Source organism: Eufriesea mexicana, unplaced genomic scaffold (genome assembly GCF_001483705.2).
Source record: "Eufriesea mexicana isolate 0111107269 unplaced genomic scaffold, ASM148370v2 scaffold757, whole genome shotgun sequence".
NCBI lineage: Eukaryota > Metazoa > Arthropoda > Insecta > Hymenoptera > Apidae > Eufriesea > Eufriesea mexicana.
Genome location: NW_016908927.1, coordinates 411,902 through 424,447, shown reverse-complemented (window position 1 = coordinate 424,447; position 12,546 = coordinate 411,902). Strand labels below are relative to the sequence as shown.

At 29.7% G+C, this 12,546-nt stretch overlaps 1 protein-coding gene across 1 annotated transcript; it reads right to left on the bottom strand.

The window, feature by feature from the left end:
* Positions 1-2,265: 2,265 nt before the first annotated feature.
* Positions 2,266-10,070, bottom strand: LOC108546735 (uncharacterized). The gene is made up of 5 exons (XM_017898968.1): positions 10,014-10,070; positions 9,673-9,871; positions 7,016-8,740; positions 4,136-4,251; positions 2,266-2,568 (listed from the first exon to the last, which is right to left on the bottom strand). The coding sequence occupies exons 1-5, from the start codon at positions 10,068-10,070 to the stop codon at positions 2,266-2,268; spliced, it is 2,400 nt and encodes a 799-aa protein (XP_017754457.1).
* Between the last annotated feature and the right edge of the window lie 2,476 nt (positions 10,071-12,546).

Here is a 12,546-nt window from a genome sequence, read left to right as displayed (position 1 = left end):
AGAGATTTGACTAATAAAAATATGAATTTATCTAATAAGTATTTTAAATTTGACACTTTATTTATCGAATCATACAACGAATTGACTCTTTGGAAATTTTTGATTCACGATACATTTATAATATATGCAATAAAATCCTAAACATCTTCGCCACGGTGTAATGTATACACATGTTAACTATAAAAGAGAATTTTTAATTAAAACATCACTTCTTCTTGTAATCATATCATAAATAATGTCATAGATCAATATCGATGATTGGACAAATATAAAGCTGTAGCTTAGTGATCGAATAACGACGTCATATAATGCTAAACAAAGTTTATTTAATTATATACAGGATGCACTTCATTTGTATCCATTATTGCAAATTATCTACAAATTACTTGTTGCTCGAAGAATTTGTCCAAATGAAGTTTATTCTATAGGTGGATCTATAAAGAATATATGAAGGTCATCAATATTTTTTATATTTTACAATACACTCAAAAAATCACATATTTTATAATATACTTATAATCACGGTAGTTCAATCAATTTCTTTCATTTTTAATTGAATATATAATTATTAACATATTAAAGAATACAGTATTTTACTATAGTATTCTTCTGTAGAGAATGATTCAATTTTTCAATTCATTTTCATATCAATTTATTATTTTTTATTAATTTTTTAGCCATAAATGCATATATACAAAGTGAATCTAATCTGTTCTTAGTTTAAATTTGATGTGAAAGTATTGGATATAAGATTTTACACGAATAGATATAGCTTTATAGCTCAGCCTTGTAGAGATTTGATGCCAAATTTAGTCATGTAATCAAATTATTTATTGGATTAATTCTATTTCATGTAAATTAGAAACAAAATTAGAGATCTGTTTATGTATTCAATGTAATTAGCATAAGAAAAAATGATCATACTTTTTGCTTAAGTTTAAAAGAAAGAAAATATACTGCTTAGAAAATTCTAAGTTTAACTATTATAATTCATAACAAATTAGTAGCATTTGGTAAGACATGTATAATTTTTTAAAAATATTCTACTTTTTGATAATACATAATTTTATGTACTAAAGACGTTAAAAATTTCATTAAGATTTTTTTTTATCCATATTTACCGTAGATTTTATATATTTTATGATTGCATGTGTATATTTATTTTTAACTTTCAATCACTCGAAAAGTGATACTAAACACTCCGACGAGTAAAGCGGTCAACATTTCATGGATACCATTCGTACCAATACCAATTCGTACAAACCAAATCTTTGAATAATCATTAAATATGTAAGACTACAATTTCGAATAAATAACATGATACGAAATCAATTTGAGAACCACTAGATTGCTTTTTTCTAATCTTCTTTGTCATAATATCTAGGTTATTGCGAACTTTTTCTTTCACCTATGTTTTCAATCGTAAGATTCTCCATATATAAGGCATTATTACATAGATAAAACATTATGTGTTGTATAGTTGTTTCTGATGATAGCAAGAATAAGGGTAGAAATATAAATGTTCTGATTTTCAAGAAGATATAAAATTTGTTATATACATTACAGAGAAAATATTATGAAATAGATTTGGATTCGAATTTTGCATATTTTCGGAGAAATATGTGATTATTTAAAGCAATGTAAATGTTCTATTAAATGAGATCTTTTATTAAAAATTGATGAGTACAATTATTCATGCGTATTGTATAATTATTATTAGCACATTTTGTTATCTGCGGTTAGAAAATGAACGACAATTTGCACCCTCCATTATGAACTGCCGAGAAGCAGAGATGCAAATTTGTGTCTTCAGTTAACGTATTAAAATATTTTGTAGATATAAAAAGTATGAATATTATTTAATACTATATGACACAAATCAAATTTTGAAACTTTCAATCAGAGAGCTTACCATATTCGAAGTTACGGTGAAGTAATTGGTTGAAATTTTTCTATCACTAGATGGAGAGGGAATCATGGGGATCGCGTTGCTTGGCAACATGACGCGAAGATGTAACACAATGTGACATTAACCGCTAGATCATAACATAATTATAGCAGAAATCTAATATTATTCATATCAGATATTGGAATGAATATCATCATTAACATGATATAATGATACAATATAATTATAATAAATGTATACTATGCACATATACAAATATAATATAATATGTACAATACATATATACAAATATACTATATAAAATACATATATACAAATATAATACAATGTATACAATACAAATATACCAAACTGTATTAACTGTTAGTATCAGTATTACTTGTATTTGGAATATCTGATAAAAAAATATCTTGTAAATTTTCTGATATACAAGGTCTCTCATACATTGTGTTATTAAATAATTTTAACATGTCCTCAGGTACTTCATAGGTAACGCACGTTTGATCTTTATTATTTAAATCCAACTTAATTCTAGTTAATGCATATACTGTTTCTGGTTTTAATCTATTCCCACCTCTTATTTTGATTTCATTAACAAATGAAAAGAATTTTTCTACAACTTCATTTGAATGCGGTAGAGACAAACACAATTCTGCAACCTTAAAAATATTTATGTATAAAAGATTTCCATTTAAATTTGTTATTTTGGTTATTTTGTCCCAAAATTGTAAAATGTCTAATTCCAATGAAGAAGTTGGCAGTAACTGCCATTCATTTATAACAGCTTCTTTTATAAACTTTGTTGGAAATTTATTTAAAATAGGTTGCATGTAATTCTTTCTATGCTTAGATATATATAGTGCTATTTCTGATTGTAAAAATTGTAGGGCACATAAAAATTCCTCTTTGAAAAGTAGTTTTTAGACTGCTTCTTTGAATGTGTTTATGTAAAATTTTTGAATATTGGTATAAAATTCTGTTACTCCAGTTTCATTTCCAGATCTGTTTTTTAATTCCTAAATTATTTCTATAGCTGTTTGTCCAATCAAAATCTCTTACAATGGGAGTAAATTATTTTCGTCAACATCAATTTCATGAATATTTTCCATATTCTTAGTGTATTCGCTTCTTAAAAAATTACCATCTAATTTTTTAATGAATATATGACATTCAGGCATAAGTTGGCATACAAACACTCCTGAACCTTGGAACACAAAATTGAATGTACAAAATATGTCCAAAACATAATTTAAAAATTGCAATTAGCTAGCATATATGGATTGTTAAAATTTTCAAATTTTATTGACACAGAAGTGAAGTTATAAGTATATGTTTCTATAGAAATGCTGAATAGGGTGTGCCACTGATTCAGAATGTGTTGAATGCACTCTGGTAGTGCTAACCACTTAGTAGGACATGATTGAATTATTTTTTTCTGTATAGCATTTATAATTTTTTCTACATTTGTCAGAATGTCCTGTCTTTTGGAATTTTTGGAAAAATGATTACATAGTAGGTGTAAAAAATCACCTATATTAGAAGACAAATATTTACATGCATGGGATATTACTAAATACATGGAATAGCAAATGCAAGGAAAAACAGCAACCTCTTTATGTGTTGCTAATAATCTTGATACTACTGAATTGGGCCTTTTTAACATTACATTTGCATTGTCTACAGATATTCCTATAATATTATTGAACGATAAATTATGTTTCTCTAAGGAATGTAGGAAACATTGAAATAAATTGTCTGGTTTCCTTCTTTTATTTGCATATAGTCAAGTAAAAATGTTTGAATATTACTGTCGTGTACGCATCTTGCTAAAATATGTAAATTTTTTTTTCTGTCCTTTCATTTAACAGTATAGAAAAATATTTGCTTTGCAATAATGTCACAGTATTTCTTTTTATACGTTTATTAATTACATTTTTTATTATAGCTGAAATCTTACTTCTCCTTAATTTAATTTCTTGTAAAATTATTAAATCTGGTAATACAATTTTATTCAAAGCTACAAAATGACTTTGTAAATTAAAATTAAGATTGTGTTCTGCTATAGCTATGGAATATCGTATGTTTGGAAGTTCCTGCTTCTTTTTCCTCTTCTGATTCTCTTAGAGTCATGTTTCCCTTATGTACTGTAGTTAGTATATGAGCTTCCAAAATACTCCTATGGGCTAAGAAGTTTTGATTACATACTTTTCACCTAGCTAAGTATACATCCTTAGATTTTTCTAGCCACGAAGCAAAATGTGCTTCTTCAAGCCAGGTATCTCGAAATGATTGTTTCCTAAAAATTTTCTTACAACGAGGAGAGGACGTATTGTTATCACTGCCTATTAATACAAAATTTGTTGTTCATAAATTTACTACATATCAATTTGAGAGATTAATCTAACGAATATACTCAGTTATATAATATTCATAAAAGAAATATTTCTATTTTTTAAGGAATGATAATTTTTTACATTTATTCATGCAACAGTATTAAATATTTGTTTACTTCGGTCGATACAACTTCATGAAAATCATAAATCATAAAAATAGATCAAAATAAATTGTTTTCCAAAAGTTTTTTCAGTCACTTTCTCACTTTTTAGCTTAACTTAACCACATTATTACACAAAATTAAATACAAATGGCGCGATATTGCCATCAACCACGTGTCACCGCGTTCCGTTTCTAAGCGACGCGATCCCCACCTGATAGAATGATTCCCTCTCTACTACTCCTGCTTCAAAGCGTTAAAATTGGCGTTAAAAGTGAGTCAGAACGTAGTATCAACTTTGGTAATCCAGATGATTAGTTTCTTTCTAAATATACCTGTTTCTTACGATTGACAACAGCTTTTAGAGACTAAACAACACACAGTGGTCCCGATATGTAATTTATTTGTTTACAGTCACTAAGTATGATAATTTTTAAATCTAGAACAAGGTTATTTTTCTCTGCACAAATTCTTCTTTAAAAAAAATAGTATTTAGAATTTTTGAATTTCTCTAACGCGTTCTAGGGTTAAAAATACAGTTCTATTATTTTCTGATTGCATTTTAGCTAATTAGCATATCTTCGATGCTTTAAATTATATTTTATCAATATCTTTTTGAATGATTGTACCCCTTTTGAATTGAATGTAGCCCTATGTAGTCATATGTCATAATATATGGTGACACACTTAAATCGACACAATTCAATATCTTTGAATATTAAAAATATTTCAGATAAATTGTAAATGTATAAAGGACATATGCAGCACAATCCTGTTTTCTTAAACAGAACTGTATATTTCTTAATACAGTAATTCGTACAACTTGTTATTCCCCCAAAAACTTATAGGTATTTAGAGCGAAATATCATTACCGTACAAGATATTTAACATTTAATATTCAGTAATAATACTACAAATAATAATGCGTATTAGCTGATGCAAATACATGTAATGTTGCTACACGATATTAAAATTAAAAATCTCTTAAATCAATAATTCTTTTCACATCAAATTACACATCCTATTAAATAATTTAACTTTCGTTTGAAATTTTTAATATTAAAATTTTTAAAAATATTCCATTGTATCTATTTGGTTACACTGCATAAATAACATTTATATTGATATCTTATTATTTTTTTAGTTCATAAATTTTCGATATTTAAGATTACTGAAAATAGTTCTATCTCAAGAATTAAAAAATATAATTTTGCAATTAGTTATTCATAACAAGTTCATGTGTCATATATGAGCAATATCAAAGATTGTCTGAAATCTTAAGGATTAACGATGCAACGTACTAATTTTGATTACTAATAATACGTTTTGTTTGGGTAATTTTCACAAAAATAGAAACATATTGCAATTAAGAAAGCATTTATTTATAATTTAGTTCGAATTAATAACTCATATAATCAACGTATAAATATCGAAAAACTTATACGTTTACTTAAATTCGCATTCTCCGCTTTATTTCTCACTATTTTAACTATTCCTTTTTTTCAGCAAAGATTGGTACATATCGCTGTTACAATATCATTTAAACTTTCTTAAAAGAGTAACGTTATTAGAAATAAATATTATTAAAAAATGATTCAATACTATTACAATTTTAGCCACTATTTATTTATTTTTTTCGAAAGAAGACGTTATATCGTAGCATAAGACAATACACTCTTCCGTTTTGCATTAATTCATTTGTTGTAAAGCAAAAGAAATCGATATTAAAACTAATTTTGCAATTAAGGATTCTTTCTAATTCTAATTTCTATTTGAATATTCAATCACACTCAGGCACGCAATAACTTCTTATAATAATACCAGAATATCCTAACAAGTGATTACAAAATTATAAAAAAATTATTTTAAACTATAATAAATTAAAAAATATGATATGATGTAAGAAAAATTTAAATTCATGTATACACTTGCTCCTCGCATGCTTTTCATACGAATCACATTTACAATAATTTTACCCTAACTAAACGAAAGTACAGAACTAAATAAAACGTGTATAAAAATATATTTACAATATTCTCGGCAGAATGGTTGCTTATATTTTGCCTTGATATAAAATAAACTTACGTTACAATAATACTGGTAATCACACTATGAACAATTTTTTCAATTATAATTTCATTAATTCTCATAGAATTCTGTAAGAAATTATCAATTAACCAGGAAAGTGTATGAATAATCCAATAGTATGATTTAATTATTGAATATAAGAAACATTTAATTCTATGACGCAAAGTCCGGTAACAAATACTATTGGATACTGACATAACACGCGTGAAATAATTAAATATATACTAATTAAAATAAATCGTTAATTTAGAAAATTCATGCTAATTCAAAAGCGAGAATATTCTATAATTTCCTTCGATATTCCAATATTTACAATACCCACTATCGTAACTATTTTTTATTTACAGAGAAAGAGACAAAAAGCAGTGGATTATTTACGCACTCACTGACAACGCAATTTAGAAAGTGTTGCGAAGAATTCGTAAATTCATTAATCTCATTACCTAGTCGCCAGCGAAGGGATTCTATTTTTCTCTCGATTTATTGAACGTAGTTAGTGTGATCAACGATTGACTTTCGCCTACAAGGCCTCCTTGATCTAGTAAATCCATAGTTAGTTGGAGATTCTACAGACCTATCCGAATATCCTGAATCTATGATTACGGTCTCATCAATTCTAAATAACTTCCTAGAGATGTCGTTAGTTTCCTTGAAGGTGGTTCCCCAAGATGTAGACTGCGCATCTTCTACTTCACTCTCGCTTATGATGGGACTTATGCAAGGTGACTGTGCATTGGTGGACAACCTGGACATCATGCTTAATATCGAACTACTTCTTGGTAGCTTACACCTGGATACGGGTATCCAATAAACCGAATCGTCATCCTGCTCGTTGTCCACCTTCTTCGTCACCAAACTGTCATAAGCAAATTTCTGGTCATCGTCATTTTTCGGGCTTGGTGGTCCTAGATCTGAGTCACTGTTACTGTCTGTGTCTTTGGGAGATGCTGATGTAATGCTGACTTTCGTTTCTGACTCGCTGAAGCTGCCTTCTTCGCTTACAGAAGTTCTCTCTGACAGCGAATTTTCGACCTCGGTAGTATCTTCCTTCTCCAAGGCTCTGACTAGCTGCTTCACGAAGTTCTGGTTGATTCCAACGTTTCTGTTTTCACGTCGAAGCGATGGTTTGCTCAGTTTCTCCATCAAAGTTTCGATAATTCCACGTACAAGGCTCTTTTCATGCTGAGGTTGTTTGCTCTTTACCACGTTTTCCAGCTCCATGGACTTCCTCTTTGAGTTCAGGAACTTGCTGTATGGCGACTGACTTTTCCTTTCTTCAGCAAAGAAGTTCAAAATCTTTTTGTTGAAATTAGATTTCTTTCCGTCGATAGTAACAGGCGATTCTTTGGCATCGATGTGGACCTCTTTTTCCCGAATACTATTAGATTTTTTAGAAACCTCTATCTTCTTCACCATGTCACGAACCGTAGAAAAGGTTCTTGGTACAGATAAATTTACATCAGTCTTTTCGAACATAATTGGATCAATCGATCGTATATTTTTCTTCTTGGCTTCCAGTGGAGTTTTCTTACAAGCAAGAGAATTATTTTCCACTTTTGAACTTGCTTCGAATATGAATGCTTTTTCCAAAACATTCTGAGACAACCTTCTTCTAGACCTTGAAGTGCTTTCAAATTCGCTTGCGGTGTTATCCGACAGATTTGTCGATCTGGAAATGTTTTCGAAGAAGGACGATTTCTCCAGGATGTTTTTGGAAGGGATGTTTTTCATTATTGGACTCTCCTCTAAGATGGAAGATGAGAAGAAATTAGCGGGAGAGAACTTCGGGGTAGACGTAGTACGAATTTGAAAACTTGTTTCCACGAGTGGAGTTCTTGGAAAAATTGGCCAGATTTCTGACTCTAGCATATCCTTCTCATTTTGCGTACTTTCCATGGTAATATTGTAATCGTTCGAAGTACTGTCAGTTGTTACATTTGCGTCAATTGGTTGATTCTGTACAACGAAAGTTTTATTCATGACATCATTATTATACTCGTCGTCCTCAAGATTCTTGGAAAACTCAATTCTCGGGTTCGGCGGGAAGACGAGATTTATGTTCTGTATTTTCCTAGAAGGCGACATTTTGGGAAAAGTCTTGGAGATATTTTTTGGAAGCTTCACCATCGGGATACTCGTATCGAATACTTCATCCTTAACTGAACATGTCGCTGCAGATGTTTTGAGTCTTGTGTCCTTTTTGCTTCTTGGTGTAGCCTCTTTTTTCGTTTTTTTGTCGACTGATGTGTCTGAAATAGACACAAGGATATAAGATATTTGACATAATTCCTTATCCATAATTAAATAATACACGCTATTGGGTGAAGAGTAATAATTTAAATTGTATTAAATATATTAAATGTAAATAAAATATTTAAAAATGTCGCAATTGTTTTGGTTTATAATTTTGTTACATTGTGATTTTTTTGTATTTATAGTATATCTCAATAAGTGGAAGCTTAATAATTAATAATTCTTTTAATTTATAATTTACATTACATATGTGGGGCGACAAGTGTGCGTATGAATGTGTGAAATGTGCGTATCCTAATTAATTTCCTAATTAATTTCCCAAGAAAAATGGCGTGTCCTAACAATATCTCGTTTTCCAAGGAGAAATGCAAATCCTGCTGACTCGCATAAAATTCAACCGACGCTATTATTCTCCACGACTTCTCTAAGTTCGCACGACATTATGATATTTTCATCGACAAAATGACTTTGATTTCACAATAAGAGTCTGTCTGTCTGGATCTTGGGACAGTGGCAAGAAAGCGATTATGGCAGCGAAGCACATCGTGCGGTATTTAGTTATAACGTTTTATACCAGTTACTGTATTCTTAATCGATGACTCTTTTCTTTAAAATGTACGTCTGTATATCACTAATTATTCCTATATATATATATATATATATATAAATTAATAATTTTTCCTAATATTTATTTTTAGCGTTCGATAGATTCTAAGAAAACATCTTTGTATAGATTCTAGTTTCGAAAATATAGTTAACGCGGTTCAGACTGACATTTAATTGTTACAAATGTGTTATATCTGATAAAACCTAACTATTTTACTAAATATCGTCTATGGATAAACTTTCCAAGAAATTTAGCTTTACCGATTTAAATTGAGAAGTTTAAAATGTTTTATCTTCATAAATATAGGATATCGATACGTACCTAATGAATTAAAAGATGTCATATTTAAAGCAGAGTCCATTCGAGGCGTAGCATTCTTCCAGGTTGGCGGACGAGACTCTATCGGCGTGGTATTTATCAGTTTGGGTGGATTTGAACGTTTGTTCAAGTACCAGTCCGGGATGGAAAGCTTCTGAAGAGATCGTTGGACCTTCAATTCCGCTTCCGTGAGTGGTCTCTCCTATTGCAAGATAACAAAATTTGTTTATAATAAAATATCATTTAAGAAAAAGATAAGAAAGTACTATGTTGAATAAAATGTTTACATCGAGATAATCGATGCAAGATCGATTCCCTTCAAATAGATAATACTTCCAACTTACGTATTTGTCATCAGAATGCAACATGTTGTTCCTGATCCACGTCACCGTCAGAGTCATCTTTATTAATAATTATCACCGAAGTAAATAAATCAAAGATAAACGAGAGAGATCGGAAAACGGAGAAGTAAATTTCTATCACGATCAATTCTATTTGTCAAAGTTTAGGTTGACACCTTTGCCGCACTTGATTTGTAAATAGTGTCGTCGCACTATCAACGTTATACGTGTAATGTAAATGAGCGTGATTCGGTCTAATAACGAGACAAATACAGACTTCCGTAAACACCTTGTCGCAAATGAGCTTCGAACCCCTGCGGACCTGGTAATATATTCGCACCCGAATTGGGATATCCCTACTTTTGGCGTTGCGAGAGGTGGAAATAGAAAATCGGGGATTCCTACTTTTCGGTACAATATTTGACAGTGCGCGGGGTGCAAGGGGCACTACCCCGACGAGGGCTGCAAATCTCTAGCTAAAGATTTTATTGCCTCTTCAGGGGGAGGATTAAATTACTACTTGAAGTAGATTGTTGGTAAATTTTAGGCAGGTAGTTTTACCCGAGTTTATTCTATTTTATGAAAGTCACGGTAAGTACTGTTGGAATAGTTGTCCTATAAGCTATTCTCGAATATTCAAATATTGTTTCAATATTCATATAAATATTAACATTAATGAAAATATTAATTTCATTATGAATATGATTGGCAGAGCAATAATCATTTTTTTTAAAACTTATGTTAATAGAAAAGATATGATTAAAATTGAAATAAATTAGAAAATTATTATTTATAGTAACGCTATGTTTGTACTGCAAATTGTAATCCAGTCTTGAAAGGGCAAACGGAAAACAAAGAAATATCTACACATAATAATTTTATTATATTCATGGATATTGTGCATCTTTGTAATTACATAATGAGAATGATAGCATATAATGAGAGCGACCTGCATGAATTAATACAATTTCGTGTTAATAATTGTATTAATATTCAATTTTAATTTCTATATATACTGTCGTGCTTATGTAATATCTGGTTTAAAATAGTACGCGAAAAATGATAATAAATAATACTAATTGAAAAATTCACAGTACGTAGCGAATAATTGGTATTACCTCCCATCGCGATTTTTGTTTTCACAATACGTATTGGGTGATTATTATAAAGTTACTGGTCCTAGATAAGAATTTTTAAACAGAATTGTTGTGTCGTTACGAGTTTTCGAAAATATCGAATTTTCGTAAAAGCTGCCTATTTTTAGCAAAAACTATCGCGTGAAAAGTATTGCGTGGAAACTAGAAACGTTAGAAAGCAGTAATTGGTCGCAAGTGACAGAGGAGATGTCTATTATCATAATATTTTGAAACTTTAAACGATCATAAATAGGCATTGAAATTCAAAAAAATAGCGATGTACGTAGTTACTAAGAAATATTTTTATATTTCTACGAAATGTTATTAATCGTGCACGAATTTCTTGTAGCAGTATTGGATTTTGTAGCCATTTTTAATGAAGTCGACCAGAATTGCCGAAGCGTTTTTGAATTCTCACTAATTAAGAAATTATCTATCCGAGACACTAGTATGGGCCTTTGGCGGTAAGCGGCCATCGTTCCATTGTTTCGCGTAAGCAGTGCCGTAGCTATGCTCAATCGACATATCTAATAGGCAATATATGCTTAGTTAATACATATAATAATGATATATATTTTTAATGCATTTTTGTATACAGTAATCGTGCAATTATTACTTATTAAGAATCTTATTAAAAACCTGTAGGAAAACACTGGCTATATAAATTAGTGTTTCCAAAAATTTCAAAATTTCAATACATTTCAAAATTGCACCTCGAATAATTAGTTAATTTCCATTTAAGATAATACATAATAGATTAATTTTGTTCTCATACGAAATATGGTATAATAATATAAATATAATAATTATGAAAAACTACGCATTGAGAAATCATTTAATTTTAATTAACCATCTATATACACTTCGTCCACATCTACATGTATCTACATTTCGTTTATGTATATATCTGTTTCGTCTAGAACAAAATTATGAAAGTTTTCAAACCTTAAACAAATCTTGCACATGTTAAAACGTGCCAAATATAATTTCAGTCTAATGCGATAGTAATTCATCTTAATGAGGTTAGCATGAAAAAGTAGATTACAACGAGGTACACTGGATTTTATAGCGTAAAGGGTAAGCTGATAAATAAGGGAATATCATAAAGATCGTAGATGTTGCAACTGTCTCGTTTCAAATGTATAGGTGAAAATAGTATACAATGAGTAGCCAGTCGCTTAATCGACGACTGCAGATCTTTATAGTCTTACCTTTATTTTCGTTATACGATCGGCTATTTGACAACGTTCACTTACCACTATAGCAAAGATTTGTTAAGCAGCAATGTCTATATCAAGAATGGTCTCTTCACTGACAAATAATTTTATATTTTTATATTTTTATACTTATATATTTTATATTTTTAAATAAATTCGTGAATTTATAAATATATAGGATTT